At 38.1% G+C, this 26,805-nt stretch overlaps 1 protein-coding gene across 2 annotated transcripts in view; it reads right to left on the reverse strand.

The window, feature by feature from the left end:
* Positions 1 to 1,642: 1,642 nt before the first annotated feature.
* The window catches only part of snx27b (sorting nexin 27b), a 34,675-nt gene continuing 9,512 nt past the window's right edge, over positions 1,643 to 26,805 (reverse strand). Inside the window, exons 2-14 of one of the 2 annotated variants that reach the window (XM_053623472.1) lie at positions 23,940 to 24,171; positions 19,825 to 20,017; positions 18,582 to 18,646; positions 16,992 to 17,096; positions 15,918 to 15,996; positions 12,738 to 12,901; positions 12,573 to 12,662; positions 11,530 to 11,679; positions 10,268 to 10,396; positions 10,116 to 10,175; positions 9,988 to 10,036; positions 5,219 to 5,656; positions 1,643 to 2,759 (exon numbers count right to left, since the gene is read on the reverse strand). In XM_053623472.1, the coding sequence (XP_053479447.1) occupies positions 5,589 to 5,656; positions 9,988 to 10,036; positions 10,116 to 10,175; positions 10,268 to 10,396; positions 11,530 to 11,679; positions 12,573 to 12,662; positions 12,738 to 12,901; positions 15,918 to 15,996; positions 16,992 to 17,096; positions 18,582 to 18,646; positions 19,825 to 20,017; positions 23,940 to 24,171 (1,384 nt within the window). In that variant the 3' untranslated portion in view covers positions 1,643 to 2,759; positions 5,219 to 5,588. Of the gene's footprint in view, positions 4,180 to 5,218; positions 5,657 to 9,987; positions 10,037 to 10,115; positions 10,176 to 10,267; positions 10,397 to 11,529; positions 11,680 to 12,572; positions 12,663 to 12,737; positions 12,902 to 15,917; positions 15,997 to 16,991; positions 17,097 to 18,581; positions 18,647 to 19,824; positions 20,018 to 23,939; positions 24,172 to 26,805 lie in introns of both variants that reach the window. The other variant, XM_053623463.1, reaches the window with a different exon arrangement.

Below are 26,805 nucleotides of genomic sequence, written 5' to 3' on the forward strand. Positions count from 1 at the left end.
TTGTATAGAATAGATTATTTTCTAGGTATAAGGGTTTAAGAAGGTATGTAATGCAAATCTTGTAGATCTCGCAAGCCTATGATTTAATAAATATGAGAAATATTATAGAGTAGAATCTAGAATATGTGTGTGTGTGTGTATATATATATATATATATATATATATATATGTATATATATATATATATATATATATGTATATATATATATATATATATAAATATATATATATATATATATATATATATATGTATATATATATATATATATATATAAATAAATATATATATATAAATATATATATATATATATATATATAAATATATATATATATATATATATATATATATATATATATATATATATATATATGAGAGAGATGAATTCAAAAGCTTGCATTCCTGGGTAAAAAAAAATATATGTGTCTTCATTTTACATTGCATAGGAGGAGAAAGTAAGAGAGAGTTTCAACATATTGACAATGAAATGAGAGAATAATCTTCCAATCTTATAATACTTACAGTATATCAATGAAAAAGATGCAAACCTTTAACCTGAAATGTTCACAAACCCAGCACTATAAATGTCTTGCTGCCTCAAACCCCAGTCTTCTCAGTAAATAAATCTGAATAATCAAAATTTATTATTTACACTTATTATTCAGATTAACTACTCTTGGGTTTCAAGTCCTATTTGTTCGTTAATTGTTAACAGCCTGATACAATTCTCGAGGTTAGGGTCAGTGACATGTGACCTGAAGAAAGCAATACTACTGTAACTAATCCCCTTCACTATTTATAAGGCTGGTCGCTACAACATTGCTTTTTTTTTCCCCCTGAGTTGACGCCTTCCCTCTTTCATTTAATCCCTGGTGTGATACACGATAGAGCTGTTTCTGCCTATACTTAGTCTTTTCATACATGCACACACCCAATCCCTAAAACATGGCTTATGATACAATGGATGATGTTCCTTTTATATTTGCACCTGTGCATGTTGTCGTTATATGAGTAGAGCTTAAGAGTTTGATGCTAATGACTTAATACCAAGCAAATCAAGTTCTATGTAATACAGGCAGAGATCATGGTCTATATTAGCTATATGACAGTTTTTAGAATTCCTCTGATTTTATTGCTTGTATCACAACTCACTCTTTCAATCTGGACATAAATAAAAGTGAACACCAAGATTTTCTCATTAAATTTCTTTATTTAAAAGAATATGTTACAATTTATTTATAATGCTATATGACCAAGTTTCAACAAACATTTTCAGGTTATTTCGTGTCATCGGCTCATTTTAAAACCTGGTCCGTTTTGATTCATTTGCCAAAATGGCTCCACATGACTTCCTTCAATACCTCTCTGACATTTCAAGTGGCTCTGAGACTATTATCTATGCAGCTTATTCGAAAACATATGCTACTGAAAATACTGTATGCAGAGAAATCCTGTTTGATACCTTATTACAATAAATTAATGAGGTGATCCATCCAGGACAAACAGAGCAAATGCAAGAAACATGTGCATACTGATGGTTAAAGAGAAGAACCAGAAGAAAAGGTGGAGACAAATGCAAATATATTAAGATTTGTTTGGGGACCTTGGCATTTTCCTTAGTACATTTCAGACAACTCTGGTATATGAAGGGGCGTCTGTAATAACGCAGTCAGACAAGGGATTATGTCAGTGGTTCTCGACCCTAGTCCCAGAGACCCACTGCCCGCTATTATCTAATGTTTTCCCTACTCCTAGATGATGTATTTGTCTACCAATGAAATCCAAACTTCTGGCAGACCTCTTATTCAGAGCAAAGCAGAGCTTATGATGTTGAACAGTTTACAGATGGGTGACATATGAAAAGAGAAACCGTGGTTCTGTTATGCTGAGGGCCATTTATAGATTTTGCTGGTATGGTTTGTATCCAGTTGCTTCCTTACAGAGAAAGTTTACTGCAAGTAAATGCAAAAGTCTTCTGACTGAACGTCTTGATCCTACAATGAAACATTTCCATCCTGATGGGAGTCTTAGGATGACTTCTCCCACATCCACAGGAGCTCACTGAACGGTTTGAGGAGTATGAAAATGATGTAATGGCCTCTGCAGTCGACAGACCAATTCAATATGGGAGATATCAAAGCAACATGGAACGTATTTTGGAAAATGGTGTTCATCGGTATGTAGAATCTGTGCCAAGACGCATTAAGCTGCTCTGGAAGCTCGTGGTGGCACAACACCCAACCACGACATATGTTGATGCTTCATTTGTCACGCACCTCTAAGTATTAATGAATATGAATAAAAACCAGAAGGGTTAAGCTGGAATTAGAACTAAACTCTGGATAATGATAGATCTCTAGGAGCCAAGATGAATACCTTAAAACAGTCCGTACAGGATTTCTGAGTTTTTTTTTGTGATTGTTGCGACCAAAAATGCTTGATTTTGCTGCGACTTTTTTCAAAATTCGAGATGCAACTTGTGGAGTTTTCTGTGCTTTTGTTGCGGAAAACTACTTGAATTGGTGAAACTGCAATAGCATGAAATTGTTTTGCACGGTCTTTCGCAGTGACGTTTGTTGGTAAATGAGACCTTTCAGCCATACTCTTGTTCGATGCACGTGAATAGAAGAGGGCTTTGACTGAATGCGCGTTGTGATGATGTCACATGACGCGTCTTGGCCCAAATCTGCGGAAAATCGGCGGTAATTCTGAAAAATGGCGGAGAAATCCTGGAAGGACTGCTTAAATGTAGACACTGCATCTGTAAAGTATGACATTTAAATAAAAGTCGTTAGGAGACAAACATGGCGAACATACAGCAAAATTCAACATTTACAAAGGGAAAAATATAATTCACCAGGTTAAGAAGCACAATCAATACCTCAAAACGAAACGGGGAGGGGGGGGGGACAAAAAAAACCACACACACAAAACCAAAAAACGTAGTACTGAAATGTCAGGTCACTCATTATCACACAACCACATGGATAATACAAGTGCAAAACAACTTTTATGCGCCTGCGCTAAAGGAGATTGACTTTAAGAACTGACCCCCAAACAAACAAACAAACAAACAAATGGCAGTAATGAGAAGAAGCAACAGAGTCACAAATCATAATACTTATTTAGACCTGCATGGTTTACCTTTTTTTAATAAAAATTTTTAAAAAACCCCAAAAAACATATTCTACTCCTCTTAATAAACTGACATGCAACAGAAACAGTCTGCTATGCGTCTCTACGGACACAGATGTTTCATGAATGGTTTGGGCATCTTTGTCCGACATGTACAAATAATCTCAGACTTCATGGGATGTATGGTGTTTAAAAGGAACGAATAAATGACACAGAAACAAAACAGAGACTACTGAACATCAGCCTCAAGGTTACACACACACACACACACACACACACACACACACACACACACACACACACACACACACAATAAAATATATAATAAAATATAACAAATAAAATATACCATATGCAGCCATGAAATATTAAAGCTGCAATATGTAACTTTTTTTTTGATAAGATACCAGTTGATAGTCGGTCATTTCAATACTAGAACATGTCCCAGTTTATATCCATTGCAATTGTGCGTGTGTGTTATTGCGTGGGGGTGGGGGGGGAGTGGAGTAGTGCACGGCCCAATCATCATTACAAAATATTCTTATGTGAGCTGCCTGCAAGAACTAACCTCTCGATCTAATAGAAGGTAGGTACTGCCGCTTTTATTTATTTATTAAAAGGCCAGCTCAATTTATAATATATATACACGTAAAACAAAATAAAAAATGCAAACTTTATCTTTAGTCAGACAGAAACAGTCAGCTATGTGTATACCCTCAAACCTTTTCTGAAATGTATTAAGAAATGACACCATCTACTGGTTCCATCCGTACACTAAACGCCTTTAGAAAAAACATGATTTGTTGTTTTTTTTTCTTTCTTACTGTAATTACTTATAGCCAAACAGTCATTAGACAACAGTAAAAGAAATGGAAACATGCCTTAAAACAAGAGTCTATGAATACTCCAACTGTAGTTGCCAGCGACCCTACATGTGACCGATCTTCCTGGTGAGCCAGTGTTGCATGGCCTGTATTTGCATATCAGAATACTTGCTGGTCATGTTCAGTCCTAACGCGGATTTTCCAGACTTTAATTACCCATTTCTTAAAAGAAGGAAAAAACTGGGTTTAATTATATTTATAAAAAAACAACAACAACAAAAAAAAACAACCCTGTTTTATAAGTTCAGAGTCACTTTAAATCCATCTTGCTGACCTGCCTTAACAGCATTAAACAACAACAATAACAAAAAAAAAAAAAAGAGTTAAAAAAGTGGTTCGTTCATACCTCCACTAAAACTTTCATTTTACTGACTCTGAGCTCTGATTCATTACATTCATAACACTGTTAGCTATTTTCCCCACTTCAAAAAGAATTCAAGCATGCACAGTGGAGGTTTTTCGCTTAACCTTTGTGGGTCAAATTCAAAATGAATTATATGTAGACTGTTTTAAAAAAAAAAAAAAAAGAATAAAATAAAATAATAAAAAAAAGACTTGTTTACAAAGTTTGAACAGGATTGGGGAAATACTGAGGAGATATATATAAATATATATATATATATATATATATATATATATATAGAGAGAGAGAGAGAGAGAGAGAGAGAGAGAGAGAGAGTTATAAGTAAACTGGGAAGGGTATTTTAAAAATGTTAGACTATTTGTCTGCTTTCTCAAATTTCTGTTTCAACAGAAGTTCTTGCTTATCTGCTCTGCTTGTCCAGATGGATGGTGGAGTTTCAAGATATTTACACACATGAATAATGTCACTGTGGTTTTTCCTTCTCTCAACCCTCCACCCCAACCTTTTGTGCCAATACATTTTGAGGGATCATCTCACTTGACTTTGCAGAATGCATGTATGTGTTAGTGTCAGGATGAAGTTTTACCACTGAGGCTTCCTGGCTCTAACTGTGCACTCCTCGTGTCTGTCTTTCTCATTTCTTTTGCGTTTGGTTTCGTAACTTGGGGTTAAAAATCTTCACAAGATGGCGGCAAACCTGACCGATGTGCACGGCTCCTCTTTTACATGCACAAGTCACCAGGACCAATCACAGTGCTAAGAGCCAGCGCAGCCAGGAGAGTCTGTTTTACAAGCCAACATGTTGGTAGTGTCCTTAAAAAGATTAAAGCCAGTTACCTGGAGTGTTAGCGAAAAGCCTTGTCAGTTCCTTCTTCCCAAGCAAACGGTCACCTCAAAAATGTCCTCCAACAGAAAGACTGAAATGAGCTGAATCCCAATGACGATTTGATGGGATGAAGCGTGGAAAAAAGTCTTGATTCTCATTTTTAGTCTGCTTATTTCTATTGTTTTGTGAGTCTGAAGACAGTTCTTTAATTCTGGATGTCCACTGAGTGTGTGTGAGTGTGTGTGAGTGTGTGTGAGTGGACAGACTGCGTTGACTGGGACCCATTATGTTCCTGTTTTTAGTCTGCACTGATTTGTGTGTGTGTGTGTGTGTGTGTGTGTGTGTGTGTGTGTGTGTGTGTGTATATGTAAAATCTTGTGTTCAGGGGGTGACAATCTCCTGTCTCAGGTGCCTCCATCCCTTCTGTGCCTCAACAGCTGGAAGATATTCTGCAACAGAAAACGGGTATGAGCGTGAAACCGGACAGATGTGAGCATTTCTAATAATGGCATGGTTCCCAGCAGGAACAATGCAGACTGAGAGAACCTTAGGAACTTGCTCAATATGAGATTTTGTCCTCGTTTACCTCATTCGGCATCGTACAAGCATAGCAGAAGCCCATTTAGTTTAAAAGAAACAAACAAAAAAAACAAAAAGATAAACAAGCAGCAGGAAAGCATATTATAGCAATAGCCTGGGATTCTAGAGATTTTATCTAATGATGCAATTAAGACTGGGGGGGGGAATAAATATTCTAGCCAAACTACTTGACCCTGTATGAAAAGAGGAAATTTGTCAGTTAACATAAGCTTCCATGGAATATATAAAATAAATTAGACGTTGACTGATTGATTGGCTTTGCTGATTACTTGGCACCGAAAACTGATTGCTAGAACTATCGATTATCTGCAAAAATCTACACCGATTTTTCACAGGTTGCGACCACTGCGGCTGAGAAGAGTCCGCTGTCATTAAACAATACAAGAGCGGCCTCTAGAGGTGAAAAAAAATATGACTGACAAATTTTGCTGCGCAATTTGAAATGTTTTTTGACTCGTTTTGACTGTCTCTATTTTTATTTGTTATTTGGAGTGTTATTTTTTGTTCAGTTTGGATGTATATCTTATTTTATTTTCATTAGTAGTTAATATATTTTAATATTTATATATTTATTTCATTTAAAAGTGTAGTACATTTTCATGGTACGGCCAGTGCTGTTTATTTTTGTAATAAAGTTCAACAACATTTTACTTTGAGTGTTACGTTTTCATTCAGTATCAGTTTTAAAAACTTTCGGTTGATTAATCGGTTATCGGCAGGTGCTGCCCAATTTAGTTATCGGGATCTGTAAAGATATCAAAGTTATCAGTTGACCTCTAAAATAAATCAGTGGACTGGATTGGAAAAATACATGAAATCTGATTCAATAGCAATCCAGAGTTTCAGGCCAATATTTATATAAAATCAAGGCATTCTTATCTTTATCTTATCCTTATCTTTATATGACAATCACAATACACTTTTATGTCAAACCACACACATACAGGATATTGCGTACTGTGTTACACTCTCAATAAAAGTGCAGATGACTTTAGCGCTCCCGCAGACAATGCAGTGTCCTTGCGCTACTCTTACTGCTATAATCACTACATTCGCTTTAATTTTGTCTCTTTTTAAAAGCAAATGCTATTAATGAACAGTGAAAACATATTATCGTAACCGGGGCGGACAAAGCACTAGTTTAGGCATCTTTCTTGCCTAGGCTATTAGCTTTTTATTCATGGTTGCCTGGTGGACAAATAGATTTAACAAGCAGAAAACAAAAATAAGCGAGTTTGATGCCAGTGGTGTTGACAGGGATGCCTCCACTGCTTCTTGTTACTAATTTGTATGCCAGAATTAGGTTTAAAATATACTTCAAATGTGAAGCAAGCCATTTCAGACATTTGACCTTGCTGTGACCTTGAGCCTATTTGGATCAATTCCAACATCTGATCAATTCTTCTGCTGGAGAGTCTTGGACCGAGCACAGACACACTGATGGATGGATGGACAAATAGATCAATAGTATGGAAAAAAAAAAAAAAGTAGATAGTGAGGAAAATGGGTCTTGAGTTCCGGACCACGAAGGTCTAAGTAACATCTCTGTATGACGAACAGGAAGATTGGAGAAAAACTGTTTCAGCCATTTGACCTTGCTGTGACCTTGACACTGCTTGGATCAGTTTCAAAATCGAATCAGTTCATCTGCTGGTTACACTAATAATTCCATATAAATCCTACAAATGTTCAACCACTCTTTCTTGACACATTACACTAATGAGAATCTCAGATGGACGGACAGACAACCCGAAAAATAACATTTCCAATTGACTAATGTTTTTATTTGTTCGGTAGCTATGTTTAAACTTTATGCACTTCATATGAAATGCAATACATGAACCAGACTACACCAACAAACACAACCATTTGCTAGCACGTACTTATGGGATGTTAGGTTAATTTATATGTGAGTGCGATGCTGCAGTGTGACGCCCAAGCTCAGCCCTCTCATTAGACACAGTGAGAGCAGAACACCTGTGGTAGTGGGCTCTTACACACAGTGATTCATGAAAGCATTGTTGATTGTATAGCATTGTATATAGTGTGCATCTCCAAAACACCAGGTCTTGTGGCGTGTTCCCAGTATGCAGCGATTACAACCACTAAAAGTGGTCCAAGAAAGGACAACCGGTGAACTGGCGACAGGGTCATTGGCACGCAAGGCTCAACGATGAGTCTGTTCCCACAGAAGAGCTACTGTAGCACAAATTGCTGATAAAGTTAATACTGGCTATGAGAGAAAGGTGTCAGAACAGACAGTGCATCACAGCTTGCTGTGTATGGGGCTGCGTAGCTGCAGACCGGTCAGAGTGTCAATGCTGACCCCTGTCCACCACTGAAAGTGTCTACAATGAGCATCAGAACTGGACCATGGAGCAATGGAAGAAGGTGGCCTGGTCTGATGAATCACATTTTATTTTACATCATGTGGACAGCTGGGTGCGTGAGCATCACGTACCTGGGAAAGAAATGGCACCAGGGTGAACTATGGGAAGAAGGCAAGCCGGCAGAGGCAGTGTAATGCTCTGGGCAATGTTCTGCTTAGAAACCTTGGATCCTGGCATTCATTTAGATGCTACCTTGTCATAAAGGGGTGTATTTGGTCTGCAACAATGTTTAGGTAGGTGGTACGTGTCAACGGTATTCCCTAAAGACATTGGCCATTTTCAGCAGGATAATGAACCCTGATACACTGCAAAAATTTTTCAGGAATGGTTTGAGGAACATGACAAAGAGTTCAAGGTGTTCACTTGGCCTCCAAATTCGCCAGATCTCAGTCCAATCGAGCATCTGTGGGATGTGCTGGACAAACATGTCCAAGCCATGGAGGACCCACCTCGCAACTTACAGGACTTGCGGCTGAAGTCTTGGTGCCAGATACCACAGCACACCTTCAGAGGTCTCGTGGAGTCCATGCCTTGATGGGAGAGAGGCGTTTTGCCGACACAATATTAGGCAGGTGATTTTAATGTTATCACTGTAAATGTGATATGAAGTGAATGTCATATTTATGCATTTTTATAAAAATATAGATCAATTTGAATTTTTTCATAAAAAAAAAATCCTATCATTCTGTAGATGTGCATATATTTACATTAATGCACTGTGAAATTATATGCCTCCGCCACTAGGTGGTGGAAGCATTACGTTTTCAGGTTGTCCATGCGTCCATCTGTCAACAATGAGTGTTTGTAATATTTATATGGAATAACATTGCAACCAGATGAACTGAGCCGATTTTGGAGGATCAAGGTTACAGCAAGGTTAAAATGTCTAAAATAGCTTTACTTCAAGTTTCCTGTTTGATGTACGCTATATGGCCAAAAGTTTGTGGACGCCTGAAGATCACACGCATACGTGCGTTCCGAACATCCCATTACAGTTTTAGTCCCTCCTTTTGCTGTGATAACAACCTCCACTCTTCTGGAAAGGCTTTCCACCAGATTTTGGAGTGTGGCTGTGAGGATTTGCTCATTCTGGCCAAGCCACAAGAGCATTAGTGAGGTCAGGTGCACAGTCAGAGTTCCAGTTCATCCCGAAGGTGTTCAGTGGGGTTGAGGTCAGGGCTCTGTGCAGGCTACTTGGTTTCTTCCACTACAACCTTGATCATCATGGAGCTCGCATTGTACGCAGGGGCATTGTCATGCTGGAACAGGTTTAGGCCTCTTAGTTTCACTGAAGGGAAATTGTAAGACTAGAGCGTACAAGACATCCTAAACAACTGTTTGCTTCCAACTTTGTGGCAACAGTTTAGGGAAGAACCTCAAACGGGTGTGATGGTCAAATTTCTACAAACCTTTGGCCATATAATGCATATTTTAAGGGTATTTCAGATATACAAATTATTAGCAAGAAAGACTAGATTTGGTGGTGGTGGAGGCATCCCTGTGAGTTCTACTTGTTAAAATAGTTAACCTATAATTTCTACTAACTGCCACTATAGCAATTATTCCACTATAGGATTGTCCATGAAAATTTGGACCCTTAAACTCACTGGGTCACTGGCCAACAAAAGTTGAGAACGCCTAGCCTAGTCAATTAGGCTTCCAGGTAACCAAAACATGGGGCTGGGCAGCACGTAGGAGCTTCCACACAGTAGTGTTATCATCAGAAATAAACGACAAAAGCTCAATAGGATATAAAAAAGGCAGGCTGAGCCTTACCTTACTACACATACCATCTTTACTACAGTTCTTATTGTCTTTATCCGTCGCTTCCTCTTCAACCTGAAAATACAGCACCACTAATTAACACGCACTCTACAAGGGTGCAAACATTAAAGCTGTGGAAAGCGATGCGATGTACCTCTTTCCGCCATTTGAGCTCACAGAAGACCCGCTCGAAGCACTCGTGCATGTAGTTAAACTGAGGACGAGAGAAGCTGTTAACACTAAAAAGGCACCACACACACACGTTGGTGGGTGTGTGAGAGAAGCGTCAGATTATGTAACACTTACATATGGAGTGAAGATTTTGACCCAGCGCGGCTTCTTCTCGCCTCGCGAGTACTCGAAGCAGAAAGCCATTCCCTCCTCGTCAGTGTCCCACCTCTGCATTTCGCCCCACTCGAACGCTATCACCTGATTCTGGGTGTGGGCGAGATGAAGAAAATAAACAAAGGGTGTCTAATAAACGTCTGCGCGTCTTTCACTGAAACTACATTTTCTCTCAATATGTCCGACTTATATACTGCAGCTGTTGCAACTACACTTACCGTCCACTTCATTAGGAACACCTGTACATTCATACAATCATCTGATCAGCCAATCACGTGGCAGCAGTACAATGCAAAACAAATCATGCAGACACAGGTCAATAGCTTCAGGTAATGTGACTTTAACTGTAACATGGTTGTTGGTTCCAGATGGGCTGGTTTGAGTATTTCAGAAACTGCTGATATCCTGTGAATTTCACAGTGTCCAGAGTTCACACAGAATGGTGCGAAAAACAAAACACATTGAATGAGCGACAGTTCTGTGGGTGGAAACGCCTTGTTGATAAGAGAGGTCAAAAGGAAATGGCAATTTTGGTTCAAACTGCCAGGAAGGATACAGTAACTCATACAATCTTTCTTTACACCTCAAGGATTGACACTTTTCCACTCACCAATGTTGTAAAGAGTGCTTATTTGAATTACTATAGATTTCCTGTCAGCTCAAACCAGTCTGATCATTCTCCTCCGATCTGTCTCATCATCAAGGTGTTTCAGGCTGCAGACCCTGTGCTGACAGTAGGTTTTTGTGTAAACTATAGAGAAAATCCCAGGAGATCAGCAATTTCTGAAATACTCAAGCCATCCCCTCTGGTACCAACAAACATGCCACGGTTCAAGTCACAGAGATCGAGATCAGGATCACCCCCCCCACCCACAACCCCCACCCCCCACCCCCAACCCCCCGTCATTCTGATGTCGTGACCTGTATCTGCATGATTGTATGCATTGTACTGCTGCCACATGATTGGCTGACTGTATAACTGCATAAATGAGCAGGTGTACAGGTGTTCCTCTTAAAGTGAGAGTGTACATGTTTGCTATTTATGCCAGCTATTTAGATTTTAATTCATAATACTCTCTGCATGACTGTTAAAGCTTAAACACTCCATCAGCCTATGCATTTCTATTGAAGCAAATTAACCATTATTAACAAACAAATAATTTACTAGAAAATTTCAGAAACTTGACCATTTGCAAATTCTGGCTGCGCTCTCTCGCTCTCACCTCTAGAGTGCCCTCTTCAGTGCAGGCGTGCAGTTTGAAGTGCCGGATGCTAATGGCTGTGATAACGTGGCCTTTGCGGCGTGAGTCACAAGCACAGTGAGGAAAGATGATCTCATTGTAGCCTTCACATGACCTCACCATACTTAGGTACTACAGACAGGGTGAGAGAGAGAGAGAGAGAGAGAGAGAGAGAGACAGGTTTCTTCACCACCTTGGTTATATCCAAATTGTGTTGCCATGGTTAATGGGTGTATATATATATATATATATATATATATATATATATATATATAAATATATATATATATGTATGTGTATATATATATATATATATATATGTATGTGTATATATATATATATATATATATATATATATATATATATATATATATATATATATATATATGTGTATATATATATATATATATATATATATATATATATATATATATATATTACAGTAAAATACAGATTTACTTCATGTTTGTCTGCCTTTGCTCGCAATGAGCAGGTATTAAATTTGGTCTTCCTTCAATCTGATCCTTTCAGCCACAGCTGTTTACACAACAATTACATTTGATTCAGTTTTTTAAATTTGTTTGCTAAAAATGGTTCGATACAATTTTGATTCGTTTGCTATTAAAGAAACGAGAAAGTAGCAGATCTGTCTCGACTAAAATAATGTAAAGGTAACGTGGCTTGTTGAGTGGTTTCTTCCCGTCTTCTGTCATTTTTAAAATGGAACCGTTAACACTGCTTAAACACAGTCCACACAGTCAGCAACGTCACATTGCGCTATTATAGGTATTATATAGACAAATTGAAGGCTGTACTGTACATGCATTCTGCATTATTATCGGCTTTAGAAACACATGCAACAGAAGTAACGGACCCCGTGATTTAAACTGTAATGAGTTGCTTTTTCATTACAGAGAAATGTAAATAAATTATAGTAATGCATCAATTTGTCAACAATTCCTCTGTCTTAATCACATTCAACAGGAGCATTTTCTACATGCACACACAAAGTTGTTGAGACCCACCATGGAAACCTTCCTCTGTTCAGCCAGTTTCTGCAGCTGGTATGATTTCTCTTCTGCTTTAATAAACCCCCTCTTCACATCATCCAGTGCCTAAGAGAGAGGGGGGGGGTGTCATATACAATACACAAAGCCTCATACAAAAACTACACATGCATGCACACCTACCTGGTGAAAGCAGTAGTTGATGGCGAGCTCGTTGTCGTTCAGCAGGATCTCCTCCTCAGTGGTGAAGAGCCACTTGCGCAGAGTGAGGCAGGTACCGGGAACGGCCGATGTGTAGTTCTGCACGTACAGCTTATGAGGGAACTCGTTCGGAGCCAATTTCCGCACTGACATGAAGAACACATGATGAAATCAAAATGTTACACCACTTCCCTGACGTAGGAGATTTTGAGTAAACCCCTTTATGTCTAATAGTTTGATCTAATATTCAAGTCATCATGGATTAGTCATTTTTCCTATGCAGCATTCTCATTTTACTATATCATCATTTAACTTAGTGAGGCTACACCTTTCAGCACAACCGAGGGGTTTTTAGCGCAAGTGTATAGTGGCCAGGCCTCCAACCTGATAAAGCATCACTGTGGCAGATAAAGAGGTTGTGACCATGGCAGAAAACCGGGAAAGCAAGTAGGAGTCAGATGGATTCTGATTATACACACACACACACACACACACACACACACACACAATATATATATATATATATATATATATATATATATATATATATACACACACACACACACACACACACACACACACACACACACACTATACACACATGCACGCATATATATGATATCAGATTAATCAACTGATACTCAATGAAACAACTTAAAGTAAAATATTGCTGAAATTTATTACAAAAATAAACAGTACTGATTGTACCATGAAAATATACTCTACCTTTTTTTTTTACTGAAAAATATATAAATAATATATATATTAAAATAAATAAAATAAATTTGGGCCAAACTAAAAGTAACATTCCAAATAACAAATAAAAATAGAGACATATCCAAAATGAAAAAAAAAAAAAAAACAAAACAAAAAAAAAACAAAAACACACACTTCAAATAACACAACAAAATTTGTCAGTGATCATTTTTATTTCGCCTCTAAAGGCCGCTCTTGTACTGTATAATGACGGCGGACAACGGATGCAACCGGATTGCTGTGTGGGTTTTTGAAGATAATCCATTAGTTCTAGCAATCAGTTATCAGTGCCGATTAATCGGCAAAACCCAGCATAATATTCAGTCAGTAGCATATTACTACTATGACTTATGATGTACATGCTGTGAAAACCAAAGACAACACCTGTTTTGTATATTTGTGCTGTTGTGAGGGATTCTATTCAGGGGGTTGAATCATTTTGAAACTGGAGAAATCATTATAAGTTGCATTTTCGGTTGAATTTGGGGAAACCACTTGAAGCATTCGTTGGGTTGAACTATTTCAATTGCTTTTGTTTGATTTGTTCATTGCAAACAGCTGAAAGTCTGTAAATTTTGACAATAAACCTGATTTGCAATGGGTGTTGAATAATTTTGATAGCTTCTGGACATACCACATGAAAACATATATTTTGAGGAAGCCATTGAGGAGTACGACAACTGCGAATAAAAGCCTATTGTGTTTAGTTACAAGAGTTAGAAAATGCAAGCCAACAGGTCCTATGAATTTAATTGGTAAAAACGTCCTCATTGCTCTTATTAAAATACCGATTCAGAAAGTGAAACTTTTTAGAACAAAGTGCCAAAGAAACTTTCAGCCTGCATGCTAAGTAATGACAAATATGAGCTGGCTGCTATATATGGCAGGAGTCAATGGGGGTTGTATCCAAGTTGCATGTTCATGAATAACCACACATCCTTGAAGCTTTTATTAAAGAACGTAAAGAGGTACAGGCATTACTGGGCCAATTTAGTAGTTTCTTATTTCTTTAATATTAAAGTATTATTTCACATAAACGTTTATATGATTTCAAACAGATAATAGAAACAGATAAGCTGCAAAGCATCTATGACTCATTTGAGGTTTGTTTACAAAGCAAATCAGAACCAATGAGGAGATTTTAACACTGAAACTGTGAAACTAAACCGTCTGCCTGTCCAGCCTGCTACGCTGCGTCCGTTGTGATTATTCTGCATGCCAGGGACTGTCACAATCACGAGCGCTGATCTAGTGTCATTATTTTTATTATACATTATCAAGCTGTGTCAAAACTAAATCTCCCCTCTCTGACCTCCAATACAGTTCATTTAAATAATACACCGATCAGCTATAGCATTAAAAGCACCTTCCTAATATTGTGTAGGTCCTCCTTGTGCCACCAAAACAGCTCTGACCCATCGAGGCATGAACTCCACAAGACCTCTGAAGGTGTGCTGTGGTATCTGGCACTTAGACATTAGCAGCAGATCTGTAAGTCCTGAAAGCTATGAGTGCCACTGTAATGACATACTCAATGCTACTCACGTCACCTGTCAGTGGTTTTAATGTTATGGCTGATTGGTGTACATTATCAATTACAAAATTGTATATTTGTATGAATGTACAAATAAATGTTGAGATTGGCACTGGTGTGTGACATTCACACACTGCAATTCAAATATCAGCCAAAGCCCTCGTAGTACTACCCACAATTCCTTGCTTTGTTTACAACTACAGTATACAGTCAATGAACTCCCCATGACCTTGGTGGCACTCATTGTTTGAGTTGAAAGCCTGGCCTCTAGTGCTTAATAATAATGAAACGCCATAGGAGTTAGTTACAGATGGAGCCGCAGTTGTGTGAATGGAGTACAACTAGCAAAGCAGTTTGTCTTTTCTTTTAACCGATGAGGGTAACACAAAAAACCCCATTTTATTTGTTACTTTACACCTTACACTCTATTTACACATTACACAGAAACCTGTCTTGGATGAAGCCATGTAAAACTATGTACCACAAAAGTGTGCTCAGATTTATTTTGACATAAATACAAAACAGCACTAATGCCACATAAGCATTCTACAAAATCCTGGTTGTTATCTGATTACTTTTGCTCAGTTATTTTGAACGCTTCTGAGGGGGTGATCGACTAATCAATGGTGAAACAGCAGCAGGACATTTAGTACTGAGAGTCTGATTTAAGATTGTCAATCCGAATTAGTTTTAGCCGAATTGGTTTGACTGCTTCCTAGTTCTACACGTCTGTGTTTATCATTTGATCTGAGCCAAGTGCACGATCCTGTCCCCTGAATTAACGCCCCATATACACTGAATCAAAGTTATGGAACTAGAAATGTCCCATAATGTTGCCCTAGAACAGAGAAGTCTGAAGGAGCTACACTTACCAAATGAGTGGTTAATGACTTCAAAGAGAGCAAAATAACTGGCGGTAATACTGTCCATTCCAACCTTCATCACCACAGCCTGGGACACAGAGAGCATTCGTTTGAGAGAGAGATAGTGATGGAGAAACAGCAGGTGATAGACAGACAGGCAGGCAGACAGACAGACAAAGAGAATGAGAGCGAGATTGGTGTTTCCAAGCTTTCGTTTCTAAGCATTGAGAAAATGAGAACATTTATGTTGCAATTATTTATAACATTAAACAATACTAAAGTTGAATATATAGTGGAAACTGTCTTATCCACTTAAACTTAAAAAAATATCCTTATGAACAAGCACAATGTATACCAATGTATTGGCTGGCTTATAAAATTTAATATTAAGGGTATGTGTTTTTAAAAACAAATTAAAAATCACACAAATAAAGCACAAGACATTCGGTAAGGAGCACTAATAATAATAAACATAATTGAGGTGTGTGTTTGTGTTCGACAGACAAGACCAAACATGTTTAGACAGCAAGGGAAAGAAATAAACCCGGGCCCGTGTGGCACTTACGTTTAAATAAAACACACTAGGAATGTCATGTTATTTTACTTTCAAGTCTGAAGTAATCAATATAGGAGCTAATACTGTTTAAAATGTTTATTTTGTATTTATTTATTTAAAGCATTTTTCACTTCACCGTAGTTACAGTTGTGTCCAAAAGTTTGCATACCCCTTGCGGAATCTGCTAACTCTTAATACTGTTAACAAAATAAGAGCAATCATAAAAATCCCATGTTTTTTTATTTAGTTCTGTCCTAAAGAAGCTATTTCACATAACAGATGTTTACATATAGTCCACAAGACAAGATAAAAGCTGAATTTATGAAAACGACCCGGTTCAAAAGTTTGCATACCCTTGATTCTTGATACTGTGTGTCGCGTTAACTAAAACACACAGTGCAGAATTGTCATTTTGATTTCAACTTTGTCTTAGCCTGATTTTTGTGATGTAAATAAACATAAGATGAGCCTATAAACTGATTTCTTCTTTGGTCTACAGGGCAGTGTTGTGCTTCTATATGCAGTACCTGGTACACCTGGTCTGTAGTGCAGTTCTTTCGAACTCTGACAGTTACTGTGGTTTTATCCGGCATGGCTATCCTCAACTCTACATCGGAGACTCCATTATAGTTCTGAGAGAGAGAGAGAAAGAGAGCGAGAGAGATCAGTGGTGGAGATCCATGGGCAGGCAGTTTAAGGAAGAACGTTCTGATCACCTTGAGGACAGGAGAAACAAAGTTGAATGGCAATAAATTAAGAAAATGGGCGAAGAGTCCAGAAGCACACCTTTAAAACTTCACTCACTACCAAGAGGAAGTGAATACACACAAGAACTCCTTACAATGCATAGCTCACAGATTAGAAGCACAAATACAGGTCATATTTCATTAAAGCAAACAAACTAGGAAACATGCATTCTTTACTTGCCTTATACTTCTAAACATAAAATAAATCAGCAAATCGTCAGATGTAGCAGCTTTCCGCTGATGTGTTATAATTAGATACCACATTAATAGGAAATAAGAAACATAATCTTAAATACAGTCCCTTGCATACCTTTTCACACCCTTTGACCTTTCCCACATTTTGTTACATTTGTTGATTGGATAAATTCGACTGGATGGGCCATTCTAGCACGTTCAGTGTAGTTTTGGCGGTATGCTTAGGGTTGTTTTGACTTCGTGGAAGGTAAAACACTCTCCCTGGTCTCGAGTCTCTTGCAGACTGAATCAGGGTTTCTTCTAGGATTGACCTATATGTGACTTCATCGATCTTGCCCTAAACCCTGACAAGTTTCTCAGTCCGTGCTGATGAAAAGCACTGACACAACATGATGCTACCACCACCGTGTTTCACTGTAGGGATGGTTGTTCACCTACTCTCACAAAAATGAGTACCAAGTTATGCCCTTCCTTGTCGCTGGGGTGGTACTCTTACCCTTTGTACCTTTATTATACCTCTTTCACCTGGAAATGTGTATATAGTGTACCTAATATTTAATGATGCATAAATGGACAGTAATGAACTATTAGAACAAAGCTTTTTTCATCCTTTTTTGCATATTTCTAGGTAAATGATACATACTAAATGCACAAAAGATGTACCCTTAAAAGGTACCACCCCAGACAACTAAATGCCTAGTGGCAAACTCCAAATGGGATTTCATATGGCTTTCCTCTCAGTTTGTGGAATGACTCGGGTATGTTTGTCCTGTGAACAGCTTCTACCATCTGTGGAATTCTCCAGCTCTTTCAGATTTACCCTTTGCCTCTTGGTTGCTGCTCTGACAATGCCTCTTTACCCAGTCACTTACTTTTGGTGGGCCTCCTCTACGCAGGACTGCAGTTAAGCCATATTTTGTCCAATTGTTAACAAAAAAAATTTATGGTGCCCTGAGTTGTGTTCAGAGTTTGAGATAATTTTTTTTTAAATCGCTGATTAACTGTGGTTAATCATGAAAAATAATATTGTTTTTAAGACAAAAGGAGAAAAAGTATCTGGGTACTCGTTCGGAGTATTCAAAGCCTGCAAAATGCTGTTCGTGGCCGCCATCATAACCAATTAATAAGATCAAAAATATGGAATGCATATTGTATATCGTGGTTCATTTGACTTACCTCATCTGATTCAGACAAGAATTCCTGCATTATATCACTCTCACCAATCACTCGCACAGAACACACTGTGAAAAGTGAAAGAATAAGAGAGCAAAATGGAGAACATGAGTATTTTATATGAGATTTTTCGATTCTACACTTATCTTCTAAAATAATCCTCTGTAGTGTTTTCCCTTTCATACTAAATACAACAGAGCACGGTGTGATATTAATAATACATCTTCTTCTGTCCATCCTCATGAAGTTACCTTTAGTTTGCATTCAGACATACACCTTGTTTCTTAGAAAAATCCCCTTTCTACTTTGGCTTACAGTATCGGTCATGACAATGTCTTACTCAAAGAAAGTAACTTCACATGACAAGGTTCAGATTTTAAGGTTCAGACAGATTTGATGGCAAACCACAATACAATCAACTTGTTTAAAACGTTCACAAATTAAACATGTTCATGGGTGTAAAGGACTACTGGTATATTTTTATTATTTCTGTGTCCCATGCATTAGCTGTAACACTTTTGTATAGTAATGTTTTTATGTTAATATTAACTTAGATTTGTTGTAAGTAAAATATTGGCTCGCAATTTCACCTGCAACATATGCAGAAATAGAACCATCATATAATCTACATCACAAATTTATTCTTTCCCTGGAAATGTTTCTTCCGCAAGTCAGGCAACACAGCATATTACGTAATAAACTTACATACACTCTGCCTAGTCTGAAATCCCTTGGACACTGAATCAGGTTTCCTCCTAAGATTGACCTATAAGTGATTGCATCCATCTTTGCCCTTAACCCTGACAGTTTCTCAGTCCCTGCTGATAAAAAGCACTGACACAACATGATGCTACCTCCAGCATGCTTCACTGTAGGAATAGTGTTTGCGCACACACTGAAAAATTTGTTCTAAAAAAAGCTGTGCCTTTCCTTGTCGCTGGGATGATTCCCTTACCCTGTGTACCATTAATATACATTTTTCATGTGGAAACGTGGATTTAAAGATTTTCTGCACATTTCAATGTAAATTATACAATTAAGGTAAAAAAAAAAAAAAAAAAAAAAAAGAAAAGGAAAAAAAAAAAGAAAAAGAAAAAGAAAAAAGAAAGTGTACCCCTTAAGTTGACCACCCCAGCAACAAGAATAAATACAGTTAGGAGTGAGGAGTAAGATAAATATTTTATATAAAGAAATGTAAATATTTAGTTAGAGCCATATTTTTACACATTCTCTTTGTGTGTCTCACCTCTTTCTAGGTATTCCTCCAGTCCCCTCCTTCGGGCGTCCAGCTGTTGCTCAGACAAAGAGAAGGGCCACTTCCCAGGCAGCTTGGGAAACGTAAAAGTGGCAAACTCCTTCTTAAGGTTTTGATGCAGAATGGCAAACTCCCTGTAGCGCTTGGAGCAGAGCTGTCTGCCAGCCATATACACATTATAGACCTAGAGCAACCCCAAACAAAGATAAGAGCTTAATTCAACAGTTTAGGGGTTTTTTTTCTGGCATTTTAGACAGGCATTTCTAATCATATTCTTTAAATGTATTTAAGCATAGACATCTGTAAGGACATGCACACATTTATGTTAACAAATTTTATAGAGACATCCCCCAAAATGCAATATATCCATCAAAAACAACAGAATTGCAGTTACATTTTTTTAACAACACGTTTAAATATTAAAACAATGAATAGTAATGTATGCTTTTAGGACATCAATAGCTTTCTCAGTCAAACGGATTAGAAATGGTTTCATTTTTGGTTTATTTTACCTTGTAATGGTTTACGTCACACTAGACAGGATCGCCTCAACCGAATTTGCACTGAACTTTCGCTTTCTATTTTGCATGACGTGTTTACGCTAACTCTATAAAGATATTAAAATCATCTAAAACCCGTTAACTCTTCAGGCGTCGCATATTTAAAAAAAAAAAAAAATCATTACAATGAATGTTGGTTATATTTGGTTCAATTTTTTTTTTTTTTTTTAAACACACCTGAATCAGGTATCGAATGGAAGCTGTGAGAGAACAACATGGATTGTCTGGGGTATATACCATGATATATGCAAGGAATAAAACATGTACTGTTTCAGAAAAATAATCAATGATGAGGTAATGTGATGTGGCCCAACTTGCCCCAGAGTTATTGATGGGCGATCTGGCAAAAAAAAAAAAAAAAAAAAAAAAAATTATATATATATATATATATATATATATATATAATTTCCTGATTTCTTCCAGGCTGGATCCATGAGCCATGATTATAATCACAATTTTTCCCCCATGTTGGTTAGACTATTTTGCAAGTTACTGAGAAGAGCAAACAAATTAATTTCCCTATTGATGAAAATATAACTATACGGTTATAACTATACTATAAGGAAACAACCTCGAAGAAAAAGAACAAAACAAGCACTTAAAATAAGCACTTCATGTTTCACAGGTTTCGCTTCTTATTCTCTGCATTCTGTGTACAGCTGAGAAGTGGAGACCAGTTAAAATGTCGTGGCATTCAGTGATGGCCTTCCAGCACTCTTCAGCCATGCTGCTATTTTACTAAAAACCCAAGATGAAATGTTAAACATAAAGCTAAGGAACAACCTACTCTTGGCTATTATTAGTATGTTCAGTAAGGGAAAATGTGAGCTGGCCTAGCAAATAGAGCAGGGGTTCCCAAACGATTAGCTGTGAATCCTCATGGGATCTCTTGGTTTACAAATTCATGAGAGAAACTCACAATCTCCTCTTCTGAAATGTTACTAGGAGACACATTCAACCATGCCACATTTTCTCTGCTAAACAAACTAGCACTATGTTTCAAATCGCATCCTTATGCACTTTTCTTGACCGCTATTGAGCAATAACAACAACAACAACCGGGTTTCCCGGTACAGTTACTGTTTGAATTTTAAAACCATCTCATGTCGCCTTCCAACCTACTCAAGGGTCTGTTTTGAGCACCAGCTTTCTGTATTTCCTAGATTAGCAAATACTTTTGAATGCAAGATCGGAGTTTTCAATTTGAGAAGCAACTCAATGACAACAATCACGAAGACAGCAGAACGTTTTAAAGAAAAACAGAGTTCATCATTGTCTTCAACGTCGCTTTAACAAGTCAGTGCAAGGGATATTCTTTTGGTCTTTAGAAGAAGAAGAAGAAGAAGAAGAAGAAGAAGAAAAAGAAGAAAAAGAAGAAAAAGAAGAGGAAGAAAAAAGAGAAGAAGGAAAAGAAGAAGCCTTTATTGGTCACATATACATTATAGCACAGTGAAATTATCCCAGCTTGTTAGGAAGTTGGGGTCAGAGCACAGGGTCAGCCATGATTCAGCACTCCTGGAGCAGAGAGGGCCCAAGGGCCCAACATTGGCAGCTTGGTGGTGCTGGGGCTTGAACCCCCAACCTTCTGATCTGTAACCCAGAGCCTTAACCATTGGCCACCACTGCCCCAGTTATTAGTCATTTATGTTACACATACATACATAACATCATAAACGTTTCAAATGCTACAGTAGTCCTATATTATGAACCTGGAATTGAAAAAATAAAAAAAATAAAGAAGTAGGGTGGTCAAGGCTTAGGGTTGCAGAAAAATCATGATGTCCATTTGGGGGCGTTTGCCCAAAAAGTTTGGGAACCCCTGGAATAGTCTGATTCATAAAACTTGGGGGGGCCATTTCTGAGCATTTTTGGCACAAACAACAAAATGTATTTAGTATCATGATACACATGATACAATCTCTGTAAAAAGTGATTTTTTATTTAGAACATTTTAAAGGTTCACAATCTAAGATTGTCATATCGCCCACCCCTAGTAACCACCCTGAAATATATTTTCCTATTAGAGCATGACCAAAAGTGTTTTATTATTAAAAACAAGATATTTCCTGTAATCACTTATGTTAGAGCAGCACGTGCTTCTAATTTTTGCTCTCTCTTGAAGTTAATTAGACAAAATAATCTAGTTTGTCATGCAACTAAGAAATCAGAAAGCATAAAGTCCTCGGTCCTGAAGACTTTCCTGTGGAGGAAAACTAAATGACTGTTACACAGTGCTGACACTGGAGACTCCTTCCATAAATGTTAAATAAATAAATAAATATAAATGCCAAGATAACAGCGCTGAGTCTTCTCCTATAATACCTGATGAGCTTGGAGAATACATGGCAAGGGATCTGAGACCGTTCCTCCATACAGAATCTCTGCAGATCCTTCACATTTCGAGCTCCACGCTGGTGGACTCTCCTCTTCAGTTCACCCCACAGGTTTTCTATGGGTTTCAATTCTGGGATGGCCATGACAGGACCTTGATTCTGTGGTCAGTAAAGCATTTTTGTGTTGATTTTGATGCATGTTTTGGATCATTGTCCTGCTGGAAGATCCAACCACGGCCCATTTTAAGCTTTCTGGCAGAGGCCGTCAGGTTTTCATTTAATATCTGTTGATATTTGATAGAGTTCATGATACCATGTATCCTAACAAAATGTCCAGGTCCTCTGGCAGAAAAACAGTCCCAAAACATTAAAGAGCCGCCACCATATTTAACCGTGGGCATGAGGTACTTTTCCATATGGCTATCTCTCGGTGTTTATCAAAACCACCTCTGGTGTTTATTGCCAAAAAGCTCTATTTTGGTTTCATCTGACCATAGAACCCGATCCCATTTGAAGTTCCAGTAGTGTCTGACAAACTGATGATGCTCGAGTTTGTTTTTGGATGAGAGTAGAGGCTTTTTTCTTGAAACCCTTCCAAACAACTTGTGATGATGTAGGTGACTTCAGATTGTAGTTTTGGAGAATTTCTGACCCCAAGACGCAACTAACATCTGCAATTCTCCAGCTGTGATCCTTGGAGATTTTTTGGCCATTCAAACCATCCTCTTCACAGTGCGTTGACACAATATAGACACACGTCCAATTCCAGGGTGATTCATAAGATTTCCAGTTGACTGGAGCTTCTTAATTATTGCCCTGATGGTGGAAATGGGCATTTTCAATGCTTGTGCTATTTTCTTATAGACACTTCCCATTTTCTAGGAGCAATAACCTTTTGTTGCACATCACAGCTATATTCCTTGGTCTTACCCATTGTTATGAATGACTAAGGGAATTTGGCCTGTGTGTTACTTCATATTTATACCCCTGTATATATACTAATACTCTGTCATTTCTATGTAAAAGATAATAATATTCCATATAATAATTGTGAAAACATACAAATGAGATTCCACTTATTTGCTCATTAAGAGCATGGCATCAGTGACACCAGTACAATTTATTTATTCGCTTTCATACACTCCACATACACTGAGAAAATGACACTGAACGAGTATGCATGGATGTGAATGTACCAGTGCACCACACTCACCACAAACCTCTCGCCGTTCTGCTCCACGTGTTTATAGGTGGGCACAGAGATGGGCACGGCCTGCTTGTCGCTGTAGTCGTAGCAGGACTGGGATGAGCCATCGTCTCCCGGGTCCAGGCTGTCCGTCTCTGGCTGGGGCACGGAGAGGACGGCGAGGACTAGCTCCCTTTCTCCAGCTCGGATGAGATCCACCACCTGTTTGTGTGTGGCTCCCTCTACATTCACGCCATTCCTACAAAGAGGCAGGAAGGAGGGGACAGGAAGAAAGGTGGACCTGTCAGTGTATGGCTGAAGTGTGGTGTGTAACGTCAGACCTCAGAAACACAAGTGAGAGGATCAAGTGACATTTCACTTGAGAGTGAAATGGATTGGGGGACTATTGTTGAGTTACAGTGAATTTATATTTCCCACAGGAGTGCAAGCATTATTTCATTGCAAACAGGTAGTTTGTAAGTAATGAAACGATCTTACTGATCAAGTAACACAGATAAACACTACATTGTTTTGTTTTCTTATCTTCTCCACATTTTTAACCTGTAGGATGAACATAGAAATTTAAATGATGGAGTATTTATCTCCACTGCTGTTATGGAATGGTACACATGGTTAAAAAGTTCCACAAAAGCAGAAAGTATTGAAATCGTTCTCATGGCTGGATCGGGAAACTGTCGCAAGGTTGCGAAGGACTTTAACAGGAAACATGGCAAGCACATCGCACGCTACACTGTTGTCACACTTAATAACAAATTCAAAAAGGCTGGAAGTGGACCGAGAAGACAAAGGCACAACCCATGCGGTGCTGGCAAACAGTCATCCCCTATTCATGGAGACCCATAATCCCCTATTCATGGAGAACTTTGGGAGACACAGTAGATGAAAAATTGTAAATGTTGGTAAATTGCTGTGGTAGTACAGGATATAACGTACCGCTGTTTTTGGAAAATAAATCAACCTCGCAGTAGCAAGACTTCATGTTGGGCTGCACTGCACCATCCCTGCATTGATTGTTTTCCTAGAACATCACACCCTGCCAGTTTTTTATTCATTATTTACTGTAAACAAGCTGGTTTTCGCTTGGTGGTCAACACAGTAGAGCTCTTTCTTACAGAATCATTGTTTAGAGATTTTAAATTAGGTTGCCCATCCAAGGCTAAATCGTACATGGGGAAAAGTCTGCTACGAGTCACACAAGCGTTATGCTTAATGCTTTTAAGGCTATGCTTTTAATGAAATGCTTAACCGATGGATCTTCGTTACAGCAATAACATCACAATCATCATCATCATCATCATCATCTAAAACTTTTCATTTGAACACATTCACTGGTGGTACCATATTTTCCTCAGATGTTTTTATTCATTTCTTTAATGCATGCAAAAGGTCAAACTTCAGTGATGTACTTCATGATTTGTAGCTCTCAATACAGACATCATAGGCTTGGGCTGCTCTCCTGGTTGGAAGGACAGTATTAGCCATGGCTCTTGCCTAATTGACTGATCTGACTGATCACTTATTGATCGTTCACCCTTTGGGAAAGGTGAAACAAGGTTTCAGGCTAAGTGAGATTTGGTATACCGGTCATGGATATCCACTGGATTATGGATCATTATGGATTTCTTCTAAATGGACATCACTTTCATGTCTTTAATGACAATCGAGCTTATGGATGAGCCTGTGGCTTATGGCTATTTGCCTAATATGCCTAATATAAACAGTTGACAAGAAGCCAAAGTAGGAGTATTTAGCACATGTTTTTAGTTACAATACACATCGCTGAGTTGGTGTTAAGCTTCCTAATATTTATACGCCAGCTGACATGATTAACGGGTTGTTCTTACTGTTCTTGACAAGTTATTTTGTCTTGTGACTAAATCTGAGCAAAGAAATGTTGAATCACGTTGCTGTGGTACACTATGTTGCTGTCTACCTATACCACATAAAAAGAGTCCCTGACATTTTCTAACTTCCGCCTACGGGTTTATGCTTCGGGCATAGAACATCTTTTTCTGTGCTCCTCGAGGCAGGGCGAAGTGCAACCTGAAGACAGGTTAACTATTACACGTACATCAGTACATCAGCACTCGCACACCCACTCACTGTCACAAACACTTCCTCTTGCCTATACAGAGCTTCAAAAAAAAAGCTGAGCGAGCAAATCGGCCTCGCGCTTCCTCATTTAGCATCCATCCAGAACAGTTAATGTTTCACATATTACGCAATACAGGGACAAACAGAGGGAAGTATGTAAAGTACAGTGTGTCCTTCATACTCTCTCTGTCTAAATCACACTGACTGAATGCCCACACACATCATCAATGCTTCTTTTCAGTTCGGCATAAAACCCGTCACATTATTAAGACTGACACAGTAATACGTCATATTAAGAGCTGTAATTCTGTAGTTTGCCGGGTAGAAGTGGATGGATTACAAAATATCAAATATTTTCACAATATGCATTAGGATTATGAGTAGCTTTTTGGAGGTTTGCTAAAAGTAGGAATGCACCAGCAAGACCACATTTCCTGGTGCACACACACAATTAAAAATAAAAAATAAAAAAAACGGGATGGATGGGCTAAGGCAGGAAATTTACAGTCAATGACATGGACAGATGTAATCTAATTATTGATCTTATTCTGAATAAGACAATATTCTGATTAAGGTGTTTACATGAGTTGCTTCTAGAATACTCCTTTCATGCTCCTGTTTTATATGCTATAAACATAGATCTATTAACGGCACACGTCATTACGTCCCCACGCCACGCCGTCCGACGTTCCCTCCAGAATTTCACGTATCAACACACAGTTCGTCTTCGTTATGGTACCGTATACAATTTTGAGCGTTTAATTTTACGAACGCTTCA

This window comes from Ictalurus furcatus, chromosome 1 (genome assembly GCF_023375685.1).
Source record: "Ictalurus furcatus strain D&B chromosome 1, Billie_1.0, whole genome shotgun sequence".
Classification (NCBI taxonomy): Eukaryota; Metazoa; Chordata; class Actinopteri; order Siluriformes; family Ictaluridae; genus Ictalurus; species Ictalurus furcatus.